The following is a 23,217-nucleotide window of genomic DNA, read 5'->3' as shown; positions in this document are numbered from 1 at the left end:
ACTACTTCACACCCTTCCCCAGGGCAAGGTCTTTGGTTTCAGAACAAAGGATCTAGGTCTGGAAACCTACACCTTAGCCCGACAGGATCTTACTCCCCACACTTCTGAAATACAGCCAAGGGTAGAGGGATGATCATTTCAGGTTTCTGCAGATGTCTTGGGCCACAGCCCTCTAACCAGTGCATAAAGATAGCCACAGAAGTCACAAAGCAAGGGCAATGTCTGAGTGTGACCTCAGCAACTCGTATAAAGGATTTAATTAGGACTTCTGTTTCAAAGGTTTAGTCCATTATCAGCATGGCAACACACAGACAGACATGGTGCTGGAGAAGAAGCTGAGAGTTCTATATCCAGGTCCAAAGGCAGCAGCAGGAAGAGAAAGTCACTGGACCTGTAGAGCTTTTGAAACCCAAAGCCCACCCCCAGTGACACACCTCCTCCAGCAAACTCACACTTCCTAATCCCTCTCAAGTAGTGCCTCTCCCTAAAGACTAAGCATTTAAGTATTTAAGTCCATGGGAGGCATTCTTATTCAAACAACCATAGGCAGGACGTCTAGATACTAGGGTCTCATTCAGCACTCTTTAGTTCCTCTACTAGTCAGCAGACAGACGTTTCCACATCTACGCACGGGCTTTGGGTGGAACCACTGAGCTGGACTCAGGTGGCTGGCACAGAGTCCTACTTTCCCAAAGGGTGTCCCCCACAAAGCCTAGTGATGTATCTGTAGTCTTTTTTTTTTTCCTGGATTTTTGTTTGAGACAGGGTTTCTCTGTATAACCCTGATTATCCTGGAACTTGCTTTGCCTTGAACTCAGAAATTCACTTGCCTCTTCCTCCCAAGTGCTAGGATTAATGGTGTTTGCCACCACATCCAGCTGCATCTGTAGTTCTCTCTGAAGGGCCATCGATTGGCACCTTCTATCTCAAGTCCTAAGGAGTGGGGTAGTCACCTCATACAAGACAGTGTCCCGAACACGTAGAACAGGCCAAGGCCACATGTGGGGATGGATTGCTGTATTGCCTGTCCCAACAGGTAACGGGTGGCAGGTCCTGGACCCTGCTGAAGGGGTTCTCTTTGCCTTCCTGGTTCTGTCCCCTGAATATGGCAATGGGGCAGGTGTCCCACACACATTGAATAATGACCAACCCCTGGATAGTAAGGCTAGAGGAGAGAATATCTAGTCTAGTTTAATTGGTCCAACTTTAAATCACTGCTGCTACCTTAGCCACTGGTTCAAGTCTGGGAAAGTAAGCTCACATCCCTGTTTATAAGATCAGATGTGGGCCAGATGGTGAAGATGTTAGACACCCTTGGGCCATAGTGGGAGGTGGCATTGGTTAACAGGGCACCTTCTTCCACAGGAGCATATGGCTAATGCTACCAGCCACAGGAGCAAAGACAGGACAGCTGGCCAGCATGCTCTAAACAAGCCCAGCGACACAAATGACCTGCAGGTGGCCAGATTTGGGGGCCTCGTGGGTAAACATTTTGCGTATTCTGCCTGAAAGGTTTGGAGTCTGTCCCTGGGAGACTAGGTTCTGCTGGTCCCTAGAATCAGGAAACCCAGGACATTCAATTCTGCAACTCTCAGAAACGTATGCCTTAGAGGTTAGCAGATAAATTATTAGGCCAACGCTGGAGCAACCTATCTCTGGTACCAGTTTCCAGGTTGTTTTCTCCACTCTCTGGACCTTGGTTTCATTCTTCTTAGCTTGATGGTGATGGAGAGAGTACTGTCTAACATGGGCTCCACTGGGTGGCCTCCAGATGTTTTGACCATTTGGATAGGCCTGTGTTGAAGCTGTTACAGATGCTGGAACTTTGCTGTGACTCCTGAGGGGCCCAGACTCTTTATGACTTGTTCTTGAGTCCTCACGTCTCACAGATGGTTACTCCTGTTAAACCACATAGTAAGGGTGGGACAGAAGATCTCATTACATAGAGGTTAACTCTCCCTAGCAACTGTACATATCTGTCCCTGGGAGCCAACACTGGCCTATCTTAAGCCCCAGGCCCTTTGTGTGTTGAGTTCACTGAAGGGGAACCTTGGGTCTCCAATGCTGTGCTGTGAAGTCTCAGTTGACCTCTGGTCAGACGTTGCTGATGTGGGCCTCCACTGTGGAGAAGGCAGAAGGATCCCTGTTCTTGTCTGGGTGCTGCTCACGCCTGATGTATCTTGGCTTCCTCACTGAAATGGGGTTAGAGAAATAGGTAAAGTTCAGATCTTTGCCAGAACTACAGGCTCTCAGGAGCATAGTCAACAGTCACAGAGCACAAAGCCCATGTACGGAGTTTATTCTAGCAAGGGAGTGATGCCTACTAGGCTCCCTTGTGCAATGGTAGTGTCTTCTGACGGAGGCCCCCATGAGCTCAGCTGTTTCCTATCAAGACCCCAGAACTCCACACCCTGGTACCTGGGCCTAGATCAGAGCCCAGCTATTCCTTAAGACAGAAGCACAGACTGTATCTGCATTATTGCTCTACAGGGAGTTGGATGGCACTCTCTAAAGACAGGCTCACCCGAGTTTTGAAGTTTATGAACATAACCCTAACTTGAAAAAAGGTCTGTGCAGATGTGATTCTATTAGAATAGGCTTTGAATCCCATGACTATTATCCTCCTGAGAGGGAGAAAGAAACATGGATGAGCAAAGCCACAGGAGGTATGAGACACCAGGAATGAGACATGAAGGACTCCCTATCCACCAGGGACACACTTTTCTTGAAGTGGCTATTGTGTGTCTTTTGCTGTGTGGTGGTGCAGGTCACTGGCAACACCTGTAAAGTACTCAGGGACAAGGCTGTATTGGAGAACTTGAGACAGGTACTAATTGGAACAAGGTAGGTCTGGCTTCATCAAGGAACTACTTTATCTTCAAAAGAGAGAAACACTCACTGGTTCTCCACTGCAGAGCAGTGACAGTGAAGACAATGAGTCTGCTCTGGGGCTTAGAGCTGTGCACTATGGTCAGTCAACCTGCCTGTGCTCACGGCACCTCCTGCACAGTGGATCATAACTGCACTCAACCTACCTGTGCTCATGGCATCTCCTGCACAGTGGATTATAACCCTATCTGTGCTCACGGCACCTCCTGCACAGTGGATCATAACTGCACTCAACCTACCTATGCTCATGCATCTCCTGCACAGTGGATCATAACTGCACTCAACCTACCTATGCTCACGGCATCTCCTGCACAGTGGATTATAACCCTATCTGTGCTTACGGCATCTCCTGCACAGTGGATTATAACTGCACTCAACCTACCTGTGCTCATGGCACCTCCTGCACAGTGGATTATAACTGCACTCAACCTACCTGTGCTCACGGCACCTCCTGCACAGTGGATTATAACCCTATCTATGCTCACGGCATCTCCCACACAGTGAATCATAACTGCATAGGCCTGGCAGGGAAAGGCTCAGGAACTGACATATTCCTTGCAGCTCTCAAGCAGAGCTAGACTTAGACATGACTATGGATGAAGCAGGGAACCTGGCCCTATGCTGAGGAAGGGAGGCAACATGGAAACCATGTGTGTTGATGGGAAAAAAGAGGAGTAATGCCTGCTGAGCACCTGTCCTTGTCCCTGACTTATGGAACAGTCTACATAGAAAGCGTAAAGGCAGGTCAGGTCCCAGAAAGGGATATCTGGGGATAAAAACTATACAACAGGCTTTGTATAGTTTACTGGTCCACAGTAAGACCCTTCCACCCAACACCCTTAACATGCTGCAGCCAGTACCTGAAGACTGTGGCAGGGGGACCATCGCAGCCTTGAAAAGAGAAAGGCAAAGTGAGACTTGAATGGCCTGGCACAGGTACAAATAGCCCAGGTCGCTCAGCCTAGTAGAGTAGGTTACTTACTGTTTCACCAGGCTGCAGGACAGGGGCTGGGGAAGAAAACAACATGTCACTCTGCTGCCCAGCAGCTGCCGCAGCTCTGCGTGCCCTGAGCACAGGGAGCCTGGACAGCTGCTCACCATTTCTTACCCTGGAAGCTCTTATGCAGCAGGGCCCACCCTCATGTTCTCTATAAGAGCGTCCAGAGGCACTCTGTGGAGTCCCTGTGCCTGCTCTGTATCTGCTGGGGATCACCTAACTATGTCCTGAGTGGGGACAGGCTCTGGACAGTTCCCCTGAGGCTAGGCAAGTGGAAACTCAGTCACAGGAGGAAGTACCTCTGTCTCTCCTGTAGAAAACCTCAGGAAGTTTACTGGAGCGCTTGAGGTAGAAGAACCCAGCCACAGAGAGGATGAGGCCTGTGCTGATGAAGAGTGTCCCCAGGAAGAGAGAGGCTGCCACATGAGGACCCCCTGCAGGCAAACCAACAGCTGCCAGGAGAGCCTGGGTCTTGGGGGATGGATACCGGTACAGTGTTCCTTGCTTAACCCCTGGGGCCCACCATTCCCCAAACATACTTGAGCCCCGACTAGGGACCAGCCACATGTCAGAGCAAGGACTCTGCACTTCTCTACAAGCCCAACACACCTCGCCACAGGACAAAGGACATCACAGTGCCCATTCTCTCCTGGACCAGGCTCATTCCTGTGCTCTCTCCATTAGACTGGCCCCAGCCTCCAGCCGTGGCAGCAGGTACTTCTGCTGCAGCTCAGTTTGGATACATGCAGTTGCCTCCTGCTCAGCTCCATTTGTTTGGGGTCAGGACATGCTAGGGGTTATTCACAGATCAGTGTAACTGCCAACTATGGCAAATATCTTTCTTTTTATTTGTTTTTGAGATAGCATTTCTGTGTGTGACAGTCCTAGCTGTCCTGGAACTTGCTTTGTAGACCAGGCTGGCCTTGAACTCACAGAAATTCTCCTGCCTCTGCTTCCCAAGTGCTAGGATTCAAGGGGTGTGCCACCATGGCCTGGCCTTGGTAAGTATCTTTCCTTTTTTTTTTTTTTAGTTTTTAAAAATTAATTTATTTTTAAAAATAATCTTTTCTCATTTTACATATCTATTCCACTCCCATTCCTTCCCCTCCTCCTAATCCCCCACTTTCTCCCCACTGCACCTGCCATCCACTCTTCAGGCAACAAAGGCAACAAAGTCTGATACATTATTTTGAGGCAGGACCAAGGCCCTCCCCTCCATATTTAGGCTGAGCAAGGTATCCCTCAAAAAAGAATGGGCTACAAAAAGCCAGTTCAAGCAGTAGGGATAAATCCTGGTCCTGCTGCCAGTGACCATAAAGGCTGCCCCAACCACACACACAGAGGGCCTAGCTCAGTCCTATGCAGGTTCCCCCACTGTCAGTCCAGAGTCATTGAGCTCCCACTAGCTCGGTCAGCTGTTTCTATGGGTGTCTCCATCATGGTCTTGACCCCTTTGTTCATATTATCCTCTCTTGGACTGGTCTCCAAAAGCTTGGCCCAGTGCTTAGCTGTGGATCTCTGCATCTGCTTCCATCAGTTGCTGGATGAAGGTTCTATGATTCTTAAGGTAGTCATCAATCTGATTACAGGGGAAGGCCAGTTCAGGCACATTCTCCACTATTGCTTAGAAACAGACAAGATCTCCCGGGAAGTCTCTTTCTTACTGAGACAGACCCCGTGGACCTTGCTCTGACTCATTAGCATTGTGCAATAGATGTGGCTATACCACCCCTACCCTAAACACCATTGTTCTGTGTCACTGACTTCAAGTGCAATTTCTGGTTGAGAGGAGAGATGGGTTCTAAGGCCCATAGGAAGAACTGAGCCCTCTCAGAATAGGACTCCAAGCCTAAGATCCAGCACTGTTGAAGGATGAGGGTCAGAGTGATATGTCCCTAAAATGACTGTGTTACCTAAGAAGAGGCAGACTTGTACTGGAGCTCGGTCCAGCTTCCTAACCTATGGGGCTCCTCTGCCTTGGGCGTATTCTCTTTACCAGCACCACCCCAGTCCCCTCTCTTGCTTGCCTGGCCACACTGATACTTCAGACATATTCTTCCACCCCTTACTCCCCAGGCCTTCATTTAAGGTGGGCTTGAGGACTCTGGAGATACAGGCATCAGGTAAACAGGGCTTATCCCTTCCTTGAAAACAGATCAGGAGGCATGACCTGTGTGTTTGCAATCTCGTCAGTGGCCTACATCCTATAAGAGCAAGATGGGATGGGCAATGCAATTCCTAGGGCACTGGTACCAATATCAGCTCTAATTAATGATGGGCCCCATCCCCAGTCCCAGGTCCTAATCAGAGGCACAGTTCTGGATTTATAAATTAAAAGACTTACCAAAATGTGGCTGTCCAGGTGTCCCTGAGCTTCTGTTCATAGGAAACTGCATGCCCCGGCCAGTAACTATGGGAGAGCAGAATTGAGGGGAGGCCTGGGCCATGCCAGGAACCCTACTGAGGCCTACACACATAGTCCGAAAGGGACAGCTGAGGTTAGAGATGAGAAAGTAGGGAGTGGGTCTCACCCACAGCTGTCCTCAGTGAACAGAACACTCAGGGAAGGATCCAAGGGGCTGCTCACTAAGAGACAACATTCCTGGGAGAGGTGGGTACCGCCGTTGGAGAGGACAAGTACAGTGGTTCCCTTGGTTTCTCCCCAAATAGGACATGAGGACCCTTGTGAAGTATGGGGGAACTGGGGTAGATAGCTTGGAGAAGACATACGAATTCTGCACTCAGAGCCATTGTATTTCGGGAGGGTCCCGTTCCAGCAGCGGACACAGCTAGCACTCCCATCTGCATTCCAGTGCCTGTAGCAACCTGTACCAGTCAAAGTAAGTCAAGGTTATCTCACTGTCTTCTGTAAGCTTTTCTGTATTATGAACTGGTAATTTTCAAGTCAAGAGCATTAACATGATGTGGAAATCTGTAGGCACAGGCTCCAATTCCAGAAAAAGAAATAAATTCAACAGAAAGCATAGAGTTTTCAACCAAATTCATTTCTTTTCTGGATGCCTCAGGAGACTATTCAAAGTACTTAGCTAAAATGAATAGGTATCAGGTTAAGGTCCAGCCTTACCCACCAGAACCATTTCCTCCAGGATATATACGCAGGATACTGCCAACATATGGCAGTGTGCCCTCACTTGGGCCTCTACATTGGGACGGGGGCACAAGGGCTTGTTTGTTGTCCCTGTGCTATTTCCCAGGGTCTCTGTAGCAGGAGATGTCTATCCAAATGTCTGTCCAAGATTGGTACTGACCAAAGCTACACCTTCATTCCGAGAATGAACTAGCCTGTACTGGCCAGTGATTTGTGGACAGCTGTTTCTCCTCTGACAGAGCGTCCTGAAGGCCATTTATACCTTTACTTCTAACATCCCCAACACAGAAGATGAGCAGACACGGCCCACCAATGTTGATGGGGTACTAAAAGACACAGCTTGATATTGGGCAGCATGTAGAGCTAAACCATGGGTCACTGGACCTTAATAATGAAGGTTATAATGTCTGATCTGAACAGATGGGTTGTGATGAGACAGAAGCCTTTCTGTGGTGGCAGAGATAGTATCAACAGCAATGGACAAACGGTCTAAGAAGGACATTAGCCCATTCCAATTCTACCAATGCTGTGGGCAAAGAAAATCACACAGGAACAAAGTCCAAATGCTCAGCTCTACTTGAGTGGAAGATTCCTGCTCAAACATGGAATCATAAGATGAGGAACAGGTCTCCTAAAGTGGCCTAACTTTATTCCTCTTATCAATTTAATACATAAGTAGATCTCAGGAGAGGCATGTATGTCTACTAAAGGCAAGACTAAGGAACATGGGGTCCTCAATACAAAACCCAGCACCAAGAGTAAGATTCTCAACAGGTATAGTGGTGCATGTCTTCAATTCCAGCTCTTGGGAGACAAAGGCAGGTGGATCTCTAGGAGATCCAGGCCAACAAGACTACATAGGGAGAACTTGTCTCAAAACAAAAAGAGTGAGATTCTCCCCAGAATCATCCTTTACTACTTTCCTGTGTTGAGATATAATTGACTCTATTGTGGGCTGATGCTGGGTTGTTCAATTACATGCACAGAAAGAGGGTGACCAGAAAGTCATGTGGAGCCCTGAAGGCCTATGGGGCTCCTATGTCTTCCCACACAAACTTAGTTATCTCCATCCCTCTACCTGTGCCCAGAGCCACCTTATTCCAGCCCCTCTGTGACTAGCATTACCTTGGCATAGTAGCCTGCACCCACTGAGCCATCTCTGGGCAATTTGTAGCCCCATGAGACGCCTGGTCCCAGGCTCTCCTGTTAATGTGAAGGAATCCAGGAAAGTTCAACTTCCAGAACTTTAGGTTAGAAGGCTGATGAAGGCTGTTTGGCATCTGCGTTGGTTTGCAAGAAAATGGCTCCCATAGGAAATGGTACTATTAGGAAGTGTGGCTTTGTTAGAGTAGGTGTGACCTTGTTGGAAAAAGAGTGGGCTTTGAGGTCTCCTATGTTCAAGTTACCCCTAGTGTGGCACACAGTTCACTTCCTGCTGCCTGCAGATTAAGATGTAGAACTCTCAGTAGTTTCTCCAGCACCATGTCTGCTTATATGCTGCCATGACCCTCATGATAATGAACTAGACCTCTGAAACTGTAAGTCAGCCCCAATTAAATGTTTTCCTTTAAAAGAGTTCCTGTGGTCAGTGTCTCTTCACAACAACAGAAATCCTAAGACGGCATCCTCAGATTTTCTCTGCTCGCCACGGAACAACGCCCTCCTTTCCTTGTTACTACACTCATCCTTGGTCCTCATCTCCCCTCTAATCTCAACATCTTGTCCGTGTCAACGTTTTAGGGTACTTGCTTTTCTGAGCAGTCTCTCTGGGTTTATGTAGTCTTGAGTGTAATGGAACTCAGGACAGGCACCAAGGAGTACCTCTTGACAAATCAAGTGACAGCTGAGTCAATCTAGTCACCCCCTCAAGACTGACAAACTTTTCATCACAATCATTTCTTGCCTCAGGACAGGCAAAGACAGTGGGTGGCCCTGACATCATCTTACTTGGGTCTTCCTCTCCCAGAGGCCCCTATTTGCCTTCTCTCACCAGCCCCAACCTCTGTTAGCTGCCTCCAGGAGGCACTGCCTTCCTAGCCTCCAGGAACTTTTTGTGGGACAGGGACCTGACCTTTGACATGCTGATACTGGGGATAGACTACTCTCTGTGGTGGGGTCATCCTGTGCTCTGAGGCTCGTGAACAGCACCCTGGCCTCATCTCCAGATGCTAGAAGCTTCAATTCATTTGCAGCTATGATGGACAAAAACGCCTCCAAACATTGCTAGATATCCCAGAGTCAAGATTCCCCACGACGTGCTGGTGAGACGACCCAGCAGTTAAGTGCCCTTTTTTCTTGAAGAAGACCTGGATTTGGTTCCATAAAGATCTGATGCCCTCTTCCAGCCCCCGAGGGTACCAGGTGTGCATACGGTGCACATGCACACCTAAAGGCAAACATTCACACATAAAATAAAAATAAATAAATCTTAAAAAGGGGGGGGACCTCCAGAGCTTTTAAGTCCTGAAAGTGCTATCCTGGCTTAGTTTTCTTCTGAACCCTGTGCCTCCTCCTCTGAACCTCTCTCTCCCCCTGTGCCTCAGTCCTTCATAGAACAGTCCCCACAGGGTCCTGCCTATACCAGACAAGGGTGTGGTTAGGTTGCTCAAGAAGCAAATCCAGGGAGGCCTCCTTTGAGCAACGCCACAGCCTGTGCTGCCCAAGTTCCTCCATTCCCTCAGCTGTCTTGAGACACTGAGGAAGGATGATTGGGTGGTGATTAGTCTGCTATTTACTTGTAACAATGACGCTTACCTGGGCCACATAGGCCTGTGCCCGGGCAAGTAGCATTGAAGTCTACCACATCCATACAACACTCGGGTTGCTGGGCCTAGAGGAGAGACATTAGTGAGACAGGTTGGTGAGTGCCTCGCTCATGCCAAGAACAGCACTGGTCATAGCAGGTCTTAGCTTTCTCGCTACCCATAGCTCCTAAACTCTCTAGGGGCAAGTGACATCCCTTTAGCAAGTGAGTACTTCTACCCCACTCCTACTGCAGCCTGTGTTGAAAGAGCACAGGGAAGATTCCAGCCCTCAACATGGAGACCAAACCTGGAAGTTACTGGGCAGACTTGGATTTTTCTACAAACACCTGGACTCCACGCCTGTCACAGCGCATGAGTCACCATCCAACAGGTCCTTCTCCCACTGTGCAGAGCCTGTGACCAGTGAATATCTGGTGACTGAATAAGCTATCAAATATAAGGCTAGAATCTGGCTAGGTGTGACCAACACCAACTACCCAGTCTCCCAAAGGCCAGGAAGGGTAAGACCTAATGAATTCATGTGAATTGGCCTGGGGCCTGGGCCTCAGACAGCCTGGCATGGTGTGACACAGAACAAACTGCCCTAAACTAGAATACTTTTGACACTGGAGAGAGCTCAAAGGAAGTCTTTTGGCTATCTCATAAGGCCCTGACAGAGTACTGCCCTCCCTATAGTGAAAGGGTAGGGACAAGAATCTGAACAGCAGCCTAGCTAGATCCCTAGTGACCCTCTGTCCAATAACACTTCCTTGGAAATATCCCTCTTCCCTAAACCCTAACATAAATATATAGGTGCCCTTATTTCTTTATAGAAACACTCAAGAAATTTAAAAGTTATATTACGTTTGCCTTTTCTCTATTTTTAATTTCTAAATTTATTTATTATTTTTGCTTTGAGACAGGGTTTCATTATGTAGCTTTGGTTGGCCTGGAACTCCCTGTGTAGGCCAGAATGGCCTGAAACTTATAGATATCACTTGTCTCTGCCTATCAAGTGCTGGTCTACAGAAAGAGTTCCAGAACAGCCAGGGCTACACAGAGAAACCTTGCCTCAAAAACATAAATAAAAAAAAACCCTCGGGGCTGGAGAGATCGCTCAGAGGTTAAGAACACTGGCTTTTCTTCCAGAGGTCATGAGTTCAATTCCCAGCAACCACATGATGGTTCATAACCATCTGTAATGAGGTCTGGTGCCCTCTTCTGGCATAGATGTATGTATACATAATAAAAATAATTAAAAAAAAACCCCTCAGAACTGTACTGCCTCAGTCTCCTGTGGGATAGGATTACAAGTTTGTGGGTTTTCCTGTGATCTGAATTTAGTTAACAGGGGTGTCTAAAGGATAACAGGATATAACATGATGAATAAAAATCTCTACAACAGATATTGGGGTTCAAGATGAAGATTAGAAAAGCAAAACTGCCAAGCCACGAGTGAAGTCTCACTTCTACCAAGGCTGGGCGACTGCAGAATGAGCCCTGAGCCTCTGTCTCCTCCTGTCTTATATTCCCCTCTAGTGCTGGGATTAAAGGCATGTGACTCCCTAGTACTGGGACACCTGGATTTGTTTCTGCATTGGTCTTGTGTAGCCCAGGGTGGCCTGGAACTCACAGAGATTCATCTGCCTCCATCTCCCAAATCCTGGGGTTAAAGGTGTGAGATACCAATGCCTGGCTCTAGTGACTTAGTTTTACTTTCTAATCTTTCATTACCCGTGGCCAAGTTAGTAAGGAATTCCCCGTACATCACCCCATCCTGCCTGGCTTGGAGAGAATAATGGCAGATACCAAAGCTCAGCCCACTGGAGTGTGACTGTCTTTGTTTGACTACTTCTGGTGGGAGCCAGGATGCCTGACCATGCGTGCCTACCAGTCATTAGCTCCTGAGCGAGCAACAGCTGAGCAGGTAGCTCTGGAGGGTGGCTCTGCAGAGACTCTAGGTCAGCTATAGTAATAGGTAGGTATGGCAGAGAAACTTCTAGAAGTCATAACACAACAGGTGATGGGCAGTGTAGTCATTCCAACACTAGCAGTGGACTCCAACAGGATTCTACCAGGGTCAGGCTAACATCAGTGAACCCGAAGTTCAAAGACCGATGTTTTTATGGGATGAGAATCTATTGCCTCTGAGGAGGCTTCAACTTCTTGCCATGGGGCACGGGATCACCTACCTTGCTTTCTGTGGACTTGCTCATGCCTCCTCCCATCAGGAGGCCAGCCAAGAGCATGAGACACTGCAGGGTCATGCTGGGAAGCTGACAGGGAGACCTGTAAGACAGAACAGGGCTCAGGGAGGAGGTGCTGGTAAGGGTGGGTGGAGCTAAGAGGGAGATAACCGCGCTATGGAAGGGCTTTAATGGAAAGAGCAGGGCAGCCTTTCAGGGACGCAGTGATACAGTCAAAGCACCCTTACCTACTCCTCCAGGGTGAGAACTGCAGACATCAGCTCCTCTCTACCTGGGGATCAGTTGTTAGCATAGCTAGGACTATGAAGAGCTCACAGCTGTACACTGCTATAGTCTTAAGGCTTAAAACTCAGGAATCAAAGCAGGTGGGCAGAGCCTTGATTGAGAGGGATGACCTGGTATTCCTTCCAGTGATATGCTGTCAGGATTCTGAAAGCAAGATTTCCCACCATGCACCACTGCCCTAGTGAAGCCCTAATCACATCTTAAGCACTACTAACAAGATTCGGTTTCCTTGTGTGTGGCTGGGGATTGGGGTGGACATGGGTTCATTGGGAATTTTCAGTGATACAGTGTTCCACCTTTCTGAACTTGGGGAAACAAGAGGATATAAAGTCATGGTCCAGAGTAATACCCAAACTTAAAAATGTATAGTCACAAGCCAGGGATGGTGGCATGCACCTTTAATCTGAGCATTCAGGAGGTAGAGGCAGGTGTATTTCTCAGTTCCAGACAGCCAGGAAAACACTGAGAAACCCTGTCTCAAAAAAACAAAAACCAACCGAACAAAAAATACTAAGAGTAATAACAAGAGGAAGGATCCAGAGTCGAAAAAGGAGAAAAATATTGCAACGAGATTTAAACCTTAGAACAGCTGGTGCCTGAAAACTGCCAACTTAGTGCTTATTATGTCTTCTTTTTAATATAGAGGAAAACATACCACAGAGCCTTGAGGCAATATCATGTGCACAGTTCTTAATAATTTTTTCCTGTTTTGGGAATAAGGGTTTCTTGTATCCTGATTGACTTTGAACTTGATCTGTATCAATACTACCTTTTTTCTCTAAAAAACTTGAAAAAAATTTATGCATGTGTGTTTATCTGCCTACCATGAACATGCCTGACACCTGCAGAGTCAGAAAAGGACATCAGATCTACTGGAACTAGAGTTACAGATTATAACAGTTACAGTTATAAGCTGCCATGTGGGTGCCGGGAATAGAACACAGGTCAGTGCTCTTAACTGCTGAGCCACCTCTCCATCTCTCTCATCTCCTTGTGCCTCTACCACAGAGTGGTGTGATTACAGATGGGCAACATTGGCTGGGGACTAAACCCAAGGCTTTGTGTACACTAGGTAAGCAGTCTATCAACCGAGCTACATCCCCATTCCTTTTAATTTTTTCAAATATTATTTTATGTATATGAATGTTTTAACTATATGTATACATGCACATCACATGTGTGCTTAATGCCTGCAGAGATATCAGATCCCTGAAACTGGAGTTATAGACAATTGTGAACTGGCATGTGATTGTTAGAAACCCAACCTGGGTCCTTTGCAAAAACAGGTACTCTTAACCACGAAGCCTCTCCCTGAAATCCCCTTTATAACAAACTTATGTTAACCCATAAAGTGGTACTTGTAAATCAATCAAAGTCCAAAATAAGATTTGAAGAATATTTTTTTGCCGTAAGGATTACCTCTTAAAAAACAAAAGAAAAGTTAGCTAAGTGTGGCAGATTTCTTGTGAGTTTGAGGACAGTTTGGTCTACCTAGTGAGTTCCAGGTCAACCAGAACTACACAGTGAGACCCTGTCTCAAAAAACAAAACCAGGCCTGGAGAGATACTGGCTGCATTTCCAGAGAACCTGGGTTCAATTTCTATCACCCACATGGCAGCTGTCTGTAACTCCAATTCCAGGGGGTCTGACATCCTCTTCTGGCCTCTGAGGGCACTGTATGCATGTGGAGCATAGATACACATGAAGGCAAAACATCCAAACACATAAAATGAAAAAAAAAATCTTTAAAGAAAAATCATTATCTCTTAAGAGACTAAGGATGTATCTCAGCTGGTAAAGCACTTGCAAGAGTGGCAATAACAGGTGTGATGGGACACACCTGCGATCCACACACCGAGGAGCTGGAGACAAGAGGACCAAAAGCAGTATAGCTACATAGTAAATTCAAGCCCAGTCTGAGATACCATGACGTCCTGTCTCAAGTAACAGCAACAACAAAAATAAATATGTGTGTTACCTCTATGTAGACGTTTTACTTAGCAGAGGCCACTGCAGCACTGAAATGGCAGGCAAGCTGGGCATCTCCAGTTCTGGTACAAGAGTAGCCGGAGCTTCACTTCCAGGTAGACTCTCTGAGAGAACACAGGGAAGCTTCAGTTTGAGGTTAAAAATGAGGAACTACACTCTTTAGCCTAGAGGCAGTAGGAAACCCCACTTGAGACCTAGGAAGGGATCATGTGGGTTACATGACCCATGGGGATGAAGGTTCAGGATGACATAGGCCCCAATCCTATCAGGAGGGAAAGTGGGAGCCTGTACAATAATTCACTTTATACTGGATTTAAGCCGGGACTATCGAGAAAATGACCACATTATAGGGGGGAGAGGTAGTGCTTAGGCCTGCAGGAGTCACCTGTGAAGCCTGATCCTGAGCCTTTCTGGCACTCATTATTAGTATATGCTTTTGTTTCAGTATTGCACGCTGAGTTTCAAAATACATTCTGGGCTTGACTTAACTTCTCTAAGGTGTGAAATCTTCTTAGAGACATATTCATATCATATTCTCAACTACAGGATGCAATCAAATGTCAACTTTTCTGTGAATTTAAGGTTTGCTCACCAAAGGCCGTATTTCTCTGTCCTGAAAGAAAACTCCATCTGCTCATTGTGAGACAAGTATTCCCTAGACCCAGGTCAAGTAAAAAGATGCCAAAGTCCAACATTCAATTAACACTGGCATTGGCTGCTTGGTCAACTTTATTGAAGCATAATTTGCACACAATAAATAACATCCATTTAAAGTAAACAAGTCAGGGAGTTCTGGAAACCCTATGAGGCCATCACTACACCACACAGACCCCCATTATCAAAGCCTTCCGTAAGCCCCCTACAACCTTCAGTCCTAGGCAGTCAAGCTGGCCTTGTCGTCTATAATTTCATAAAAATAGAACATACTGGTTCCTTTCATTCAGCACCAAGAATCTTTAGATGCAATGTGCTCTGTGTGTTCTGTGCATTACGATGTTATTGTTATGTGGCTATACCTCATTTCCTTTACCTATCACCTGCTGACAGGTTCCTAGCTATTCCTATTATTCTGGAAATCACAGGTACTTGAGCACACACTATGTGAACCTGTATTTCTATTTCTCATAGGTAAAAAACAAGGAATTTGTATTGGATCAGAGGTGTGTTTAATCTGTCAAACTTTTTTCCATATAGTGGTACCTCTTTACTTTCCCACAAGCAGAAGAATCAAAGGCTTTGTATCCTCACCAATATTTGATATTGGTGGGCACATAGTGGTATCTCATTATCAGCATTTCCCTGCCCCGTCATGGTTTGCATCTTTTCATGTCATTAGTCACATGTCAAAAGTCACCACTGAAGTATCTTTTCACATCTGTTTTAATTGTATTGTCTTCCAATTACTAAGACATGGTAGTTGTTTAACATGTACTTATTTATTCACTCTGTGTGTGCGTGTATGCGTGTGTAAGCACAGGTATACACACAGGCCATAAAACACAACCTACAGCATGTATGTGGAAACCAAAAAACAACAGTCACTTCTCTTCTTTCACCATGTCAGTTCCAGAGATCAAATTCAGGTTGGCAGCCTTAGCTGTAAGACCCTTCACCTACTGAGCCATCCCATTAGCTCAGCAGTTCTGTACATAATTTTAAATTTTGGTTATTTTCATATGTGCATATATATATATACTTGCTATGGCATCATGGAAGTCAGAGGAAACTTGTGGGAGTCAGTTCTCATCTTTCACTATGTGGGTCCTGAGAACTAAACTCAGCTTTGTGAGGCCTGGTGGTGCCTTTAGCTGAGGATTTCATTGGTACTTATTCTTTCCTGTTGTATGTGGTGTATATACGTGTCGAGAGGCTATGGAGGCCAGCAGTCCACACCGTCTTCTTTAATCCTCCACCTCATTTTTGAACTTCAATGAACAGATAATAGCTGCTGCTGAGAGACACTGGATTGTGGAAAAGACTGCTAAATTAAACCAACCTATATATTTTAAGACTGTCTTGAGGTAGAAGCAGGTGGTGAGGCAAAGGTAGGCAGATTTCTGTGAGTTCAAGGCCAGCCTGGTGTATGGAGCCAAGTTCCAGGACAGGAAACAAGAAGTTATGGTTCTCTTCCAAGTTAACAGAGATCAGATCTGACTGGGGTGACCTCCTGAGGATCTTGGCTACAGACATGAGGGAAAGGTCAAAAAAGACTACAGGACAGCTGACATATATGCTGATCCCTCTGAAACTGGGCGAGACATGATAAATCCTGTTGGCTACAGAGTCCTCATAACAGTCTGGTTTTACAGTCCAAATGGACTTATAAAGTTGACTGATGTCTTTTACCTGTTCAAACATAAAAATCATCTAGCTGATGTGTGCACACCACACATTCCATACCTGTGTTAATGTAGATATGTATGCTATCTTTAAATGCTTATATGTTTTTAGAACAAAAGGATCAGATATGAAGACAAGTAGCCCAATGATCCAGCCTCTCAGAATGCCTCAGTAATGGTTTCCTCAAAAACCTACACCCAGAACAACTTGGAAGCTGCCAGCTGAGATGGTCCAGCCTCAGACTACTCCAGCTAAGACTTCAGAGAAGCTCTGCCTTTTCTCATCTCACAGAGACTAAAAGAAAAGTAATACGGCTAGCTTTCCCAGGATTTGGAAGTTATCCTAATTTTCTAAGGGTCCCCTAGAGATGCCATCACCCCCAGAAAACAGGAAGCAGTCTAGAGAACCTGACGCCCACATTTCCAAGAAATGGTGTTGAAGGAAGACCGCTTGTCCCCCGCTGCTCAGCCTCAAAATAACAACACAGAAACTGTATCAATTAAATCATTGCTTGGCCCAAAATGGAGTGGGTCATTTGTGGTCATTTGGTGGGTTATGGATGTCTGTTATTGTTTAGGGGGATTGGTTACAAATTATTATTGGTCAAGTCAGAAAAAAAAACCCCAAACAAACAAAGGATATTAGATTCAGGACTCTCTTTCTGAAGAGAAAAAAGGGAGATATAAAAATGATAGGATAAAAGAGTAGATTATTGAATCTACTTTCAAACTAAAAAAACTACTAGTCTCAAAAATTTTACATACAAGTGGATTTTTGTATATTGATACAAATTTAAGGCTATTTTTGTTAGAATATATTATGTATGTTTCTACTCTAATTTAAGGTATTAAACCTATGATGCTCATTTTTAAATGTAATATAAAGTTCTAGTTGTTAAAGGCTATTATTAGAAACTGTCTAAGATAATTAAGAAATGTAGGTTAGTAGTTATTTATAACAATCAAATTTGTGGCCATGTTAGATATGTTTTCAAGGTCAAACATATATTTTAGATAGACAGATGGTCTTCAAACATTTCAAAGACTGATGTGGGATTCCCCTCTGTATGCTTTGAATACACTGGTTATTAAAGAAGCTGTTTCAGCCAACGGCTTAGTAAAGACGGGCAGGAAATCCGAACAGAGATATAGAAAGAAAGTAGGTGGAGTCAGGGAGACACCATGTAGCTGCTGAAGGAGAAAGACACCAGAGGCCAGCCAGCCTCATGGCGATACACAGATTAATAGAAATGGGCTAACTTAAGATGTAAGAGTTAACTAGAAATATGCATGTTATTGGCCAAACGGTGTTGTAATTAATATAGTTTCTGTGTTATTATTTGGGTCTGGGAGGCTGGGAAACAAGTGAGCAGTCTCTGCCTATAAGAGACCTACAAAATATGGTATATTTAGGAAGTTATAATGACATAAGGCTTTTCACGACAATGAGACAAGTCTGTTCCTGGCAACACCAATCTACTTCAGAGAAGATAATTGGTATCAAAGAAAATCCAAATGGAGTTTGTTTTCAATGCGGCAAAGTTAGGCACTGGGCAAGAAACTGTTCGTGCCTCGACTGCTGACAGTATGCTGTCCAAACTGGACAAGCAGGACACAAACGGTGACTGCCAAACTTTGCCAAGACAGGTAGGACAGTCCTTCAGAATTCCTGCTTCACAAAAGTCTGTCATATATTTTAGGCCTGTAGGCTGCAGATGGTTGCCCCAGTGTTGCAGAGGAACCTTGGGTGACTGTTCAGGCAGCCAAATTTCTCTGCTGCTTCTATAGTTTTGGAAGTTGTTTGCTCTGTACTTCCTGTTTACTCAGGTAATATATCCTTCTCAGCTCTCTGATGGGGTTTAAGACTAATAGTTATAGTTAGTTTTCCTTGTTACTAAATTCAGAAAAGAAACTCACAAAAGAGGTGTAAAGTCCGTAAGGTTGAGAGACATAAAAACTTAAACTGTTTATCTAAAAAGATGTTTTAAGGTCTAAAAAGATAGTTTTAGGATGGTGATACAAGTTATGATAGAAAGTGGTTTAGGAATGAAATTTTGGATTCATCATTTTGGATCATCTAGATAATAGAGTATTTTCTCTGAAATTGCCAAATACAAATGGACTGGACTTTGTAAATATAATTATTACCTGAAAATTATTATACATAGTTTTACTGTGTTGGAGTTACATCATTCCTTTTTATTAGACAAAAGGGGGAAGTGTTGTGAAGATGTGTCTTTGCCAAGGCATCTTTTGATTGGTTTAATAAAGAGCTGAATGGCCTATAGCTAGGCAGGAAGAGTTTAGGTAGGACTTCAGGGGACAGAGAAGACTCTGGGAAGAAGAGAGGTGGAGTCACCAGCCATATGCAGGGGAAACAGGATGTGTAGGAGAGGTAACACCCACAAGTCACATGGCAGGATGTAGATGAATAGAAATGGGTTAATTTAAGTTATAAGAACTAGTTAGAAACAAGCATAAACTATAGACAAAGCTTTCATAATTAATAATAAGTCTCTGTGTCTTTATCAGTGAGTTTGTGGCTCAAAGGAAAGTTTGACTACACCCTTCCCCCATGGTTGATTAGGCACCACCTCCCTTTTCCCTGGTAACACTAGAAAAAAAGGTATCCTAACTGTCCCTCCTCAGGCATCCAGGTCAAAAGAACAGAATACATCCGGCCCTGGTTAGTGACATAACATAGTGACATATGCCAAAGATTGAAATGTCAAATACTATTCTACCCTTAAAAGGTAGTTTAGGCCAGGGGTAGTGGCACACACCTTTAATCCTCATACTTGGGAGGCAGAGGCAGGAAGATCTCTGTGAGTTCAAGGCCAGTCTGGTCTACATGATGAGATCTTGGCTCAATAAAAAGGTACATAAATAAGTATGCAAAAAGGTAATTTATGCAAAAAGAACTGTGAGTAGGTCTGCTCAGTCCTAAATAAGACATCTATTTCAAACCCTCCCCTCCCTAAGGCTCAGGGAAGACTGTGGAAAGCTGGAGGGTGGAGAATAATGTAAATTGCTATCTTCTGGACATGACATAACCATTGCACACATGAACTCACCGTAACTATGGTTATTTGTGCAATATCAAGTCAACAACAAGATCAGTTAACATCCCAACAGACAGTATTAACTGAACTCAGTGAACTCACAAAAATAAAAAATTACCAAGAGTGGTGGTACAGGCATTTGATCCCACTCTGGGGACAGAGGTAGGTGGGTTTCTGAGTTTGAGAACAGGGTTAGGGTTAGGGTACCTGCAGAGGGCCAGAGGCTGCCAGATGCCCTGGAACCGGAGTTACAGAAGGTTGTAGGCACCATGTAAGTGTTGAAAACTCATCCTTGGTCCTCTGCAAGGACGCTAATACTCTAAGTTGTTGAACCATCTCTCCAGCACAGTTTAAGATTTATTTTTAATTATGTAATTATATGTATGTATATTTACAAACATAAATGCAGGTGCCAGAGAAGGCCAGAAGGAGTTGGATTCTCTAAGTTACAGGTGGTGTGAGCACCTGGATGTGGAACTAGAACTCACATTTTCTTGCTAATTATTTGCTCTTAACCACTAGGCCATTTTTCCAGCCCCTAAGCAATGCTCATTATCATCACCATTATTATTATTATCTTGGTTTTTCAAAGCGGGGTTTTCTGAGTAACCCTGGCTGTCTTGGGGCCTGGAACTCAAGAGATTTGCCTGCCTCTGCCTCCTGACTGCTGGGATTAAGTGTGCCACCACTGCCTGGTAGCAATGTTCTTTAAATGAGTTATCCTAAAGATCCATAGATCCAAATTAACATGGAAAACAGATGCCAGCCTGTTCTGAGAGGTGTTGTGACAGACGCTGCCAGTGGACAAGATGAGCTCAAGTTGCATTGAGGAAGACTAGTAAGGCCAGGATATGTAAATTAATAAAAGAAACTATCTGTATAATCCAGATCAATATTTCTTCTACAAGCGTCAGGGTTAAAAAAAAATACTCAAATTATTGTGTGGTTCTTATCAAGTGCACCCACAATCAAACTATTCTTGTGACCTGAATCAACCTGGGGAAGCCAAGCCATTAATTTCTGCAGGATTTATGATAGAGAAAAAGCAGGGGCTGAACAGCAAGAGCTTAAAATGAGAGAGACCCTAGATTCAACTCCCCACACCACCTACACCACCAAGGTAGTTAAAAAACTAGAACAGAAACGACCTCCGTTCTGCCTTTTCTGTACACTGTGGTAATACTAAGAAACACCACCAACAAGATTATGGGCCAATAGAAGCAGACTGATCCCAAGTTTGAGGCTGGCAGGGGCTCCATGGTCAGTCCCTGTCTCAAAACAACAAAAACAAAATACAGGGCCAAGTTTGATACCTTTAAATTAAAGAGGCCTACAAAGTTGAGAATTCACTAATAGAGCTGCGGGTAGAAACTGCAAGGGCCAAAAGCCGAAACGAGGTGGTAATATACTGGGACGCACAGCAAAGTCCTCAACTTAGTCCCACAGCTCCCAAGTCCTGCTCTGCTCCCTCTCAACCTCCCCTCCCTCTATCTGTCCATTAGCGCAACCACCACGCTCCGCTCGCGGCTCCTCCCCTGCCGCCGCATCACTGGCAAAATGGCAGCGAGGCAGGGTGGGCACTGCCCCGCCGGGCCTTGGGCGACTTCTGGAGTCTGAGCTACCCTAGCCCCGCGGCCTTTATCGCGTCGTTGCAGCCAACACCTCGGTCAGACCTGGGCCCTCACTCACCATACACCGGGCGGATTCCTCTTTCATACCCGCCGCCTCGCGAAGGCCCCACGAGCGCCCCCTGGGACTTGTAGTCTCTGGCCCAACCCCCGCCCAGGCGTCGGCGGTGTCGCTCTGAACAAAAAAACTACAACTCCTAGCGGCCCCCCCTCCCCCCGAGGCGTTCATCCGGGATTCTCTCCAGGCAGCTGGGTTGGGCTTGGAGCACTGATTGAGAAATGTAGACTGGGGGTAGGGGGTGTCGGGAAGTTGTGGGGTGACACACGAAACCACAACTATATTCCCCAATGTCCCTAGCTGCGGCCAGTCAGAGCCTAGTCTGGCTCTAGGCCATTGGGTAGGAGTTGTGACCTCTGAGTACCTTGCCAACTCTCCCTAGAGAATCTGAAAAGATATCATATCCTCCAGCCAAGGCCACGGTAGCTTTTGAAACGTTTAACTGGCCCTAGTTTGTGATTGAGATGGGTCAAATGTAGGGGAAAAGGGCCAGCCAAAGAAACACACCCCAACCCTGAAACCAGAGCCAGTGAAAGAAACACACCCTAGCCCAGAAACTAGAGCCAAAAGATTAAAAAAGGGCCAGTGAAACCAGAACCAAAGAAACGCACTCTGCCCCTGACCAACTCAGCACAGCAACCAACCATGAGCAGGAAACCCCCAGAAGGAAAAATAGCCAATCCCTGAACACGAAATCCAGCCAGTCTCTAAATTTGTCCAAGCTCAGGGATTGAAATCAACCAATCTCCACCCTAAAAATCTTCGAAAGATTCTGTCCCTAAGAAGCCCTATATACGCCGTGTTCCTGTTCATTTCACTGCTCCCCTTTCCACTCTGGTAGGGGCAGCCACTCTCTGGATTCCTCCCTACCAATAAATCTCTTGAATAAGGTTTGGGTGAGGACACCTAGAAGAACTTCACTGAGGCAACCCTCCCCTCCTGAACAGAGTTGCTGCATTGGGGAACTATAAGCTGCTGCACTTACAGTGACTTTGTGGTATTCTTTGGCTCCTGTTTGCTATAATACTTTTGCATTCAAGCTGCAACACTTACACCAGATGCATTTCAAACTCACTCAAAACATATGATTTGATTGGTTTAGCCCCATTTCAAAGTGAACACTTACGATGTTCAAATTAAGCTTTTTGTTAAAAAAAAAATCTGGGTTTTCTAATTTACCTTGGGTGTCTGCTCAGAGATTTGGACTCAGTGGGAAGCTACACCTACACCGAGCTAAGCACGGAGCAGCTGAGGTCACTGCGTGGAACACTTAGGAGTCTGTCTCTGGGCTACCTGATCTCCGGTCTCTCCAACTTTCCAAGCCTCAGGCATCTGGACTTCTTAACAGAAGCCATCCTAAGACTCTTTGACCGTGCCACCTTGACACAGGAGAAGGAGGTGTGCTTTTTACGGTCCATCAGACTCTGAAGTGGAGTTGGATCACTAGGCAGTACCTGGGGAGGGCACAGGGGCGTACACCAGGGCTGTGTTCTGAATAAAGGTTGGGAGTGTCAGGCTTTGTTCTGTGCCTGTGTCGAGACTGGTTTTTCACCCTGTTCTGGAGCTGCTTCCAGCGCAACCTCGCTGCCAAGCCCTAGCTCTCCACTAGGCCTCCCTTACTTCCTGGATACTGACGTGACCTCAGTTCCTCTGATCTGGTAGAGCCGGTCAGACAACTCAGCATTCTTTGTGCAACCTCTGTTTACTTTTCCCTGGAAATCTAGTCTGAGGCTCGGCAGCTATAAGGATTCAGAGGGTTAGAGCTGCTGGCCTTCTTGGCCATCTGCAGTGACCACTGTGGCACAGGGTGATGGGACTGTGGTAAAATGGGCTGTATTCTTCCCAGATGAGTGACATCAGGACGGCATAATTTCTGCTTTTGTTGCTCTGGATTCTTCCTCTGGGCTACC

At 45.8% G+C, this 23,217-nt stretch overlaps 1 protein-coding gene across 1 annotated transcript; it reads right to left on the bottom strand.

Moving 5' to 3' along the window:
• Positions 1-223: 223 nt before the first annotated feature.
• C13H1orf159 (chromosome 13 C1orf159 homolog) lies at positions 224-21,381 on the bottom strand. The gene is made up of 10 exons (XM_075945198.1): positions 21,311-21,381; positions 14,210-14,324; positions 11,932-12,028; positions 9,750-9,825; positions 6,617-6,712; positions 6,231-6,296; positions 4,186-4,320; positions 3,872-3,897; positions 3,750-3,780; positions 224-2,192 (listed from the first exon to the last, which is right to left on the bottom strand). The coding sequence occupies exons 3-10, from the start codon at positions 12,004-12,006 to the stop codon at positions 2,095-2,097; spliced, it is 603 nt and encodes a 200-aa protein (XP_075801313.1). The 5' UTR covers positions 12,007-12,028; positions 14,210-14,324; positions 21,311-21,381; the 3' UTR covers positions 224-2,094.
• Positions 21,382-23,217: the final 1,836 nt, after the last annotated feature.

Source organism: Microtus pennsylvanicus, chromosome 13 (assembly GCF_037038515.1).
Source record: "Microtus pennsylvanicus isolate mMicPen1 chromosome 13, mMicPen1.hap1, whole genome shotgun sequence".
NCBI classification, from domain to species: Eukaryota; Metazoa; Chordata; class Mammalia; order Rodentia; family Cricetidae; genus Microtus; species Microtus pennsylvanicus.
This window is presented reverse-complemented; position numbering and strand designations above follow the sequence as displayed.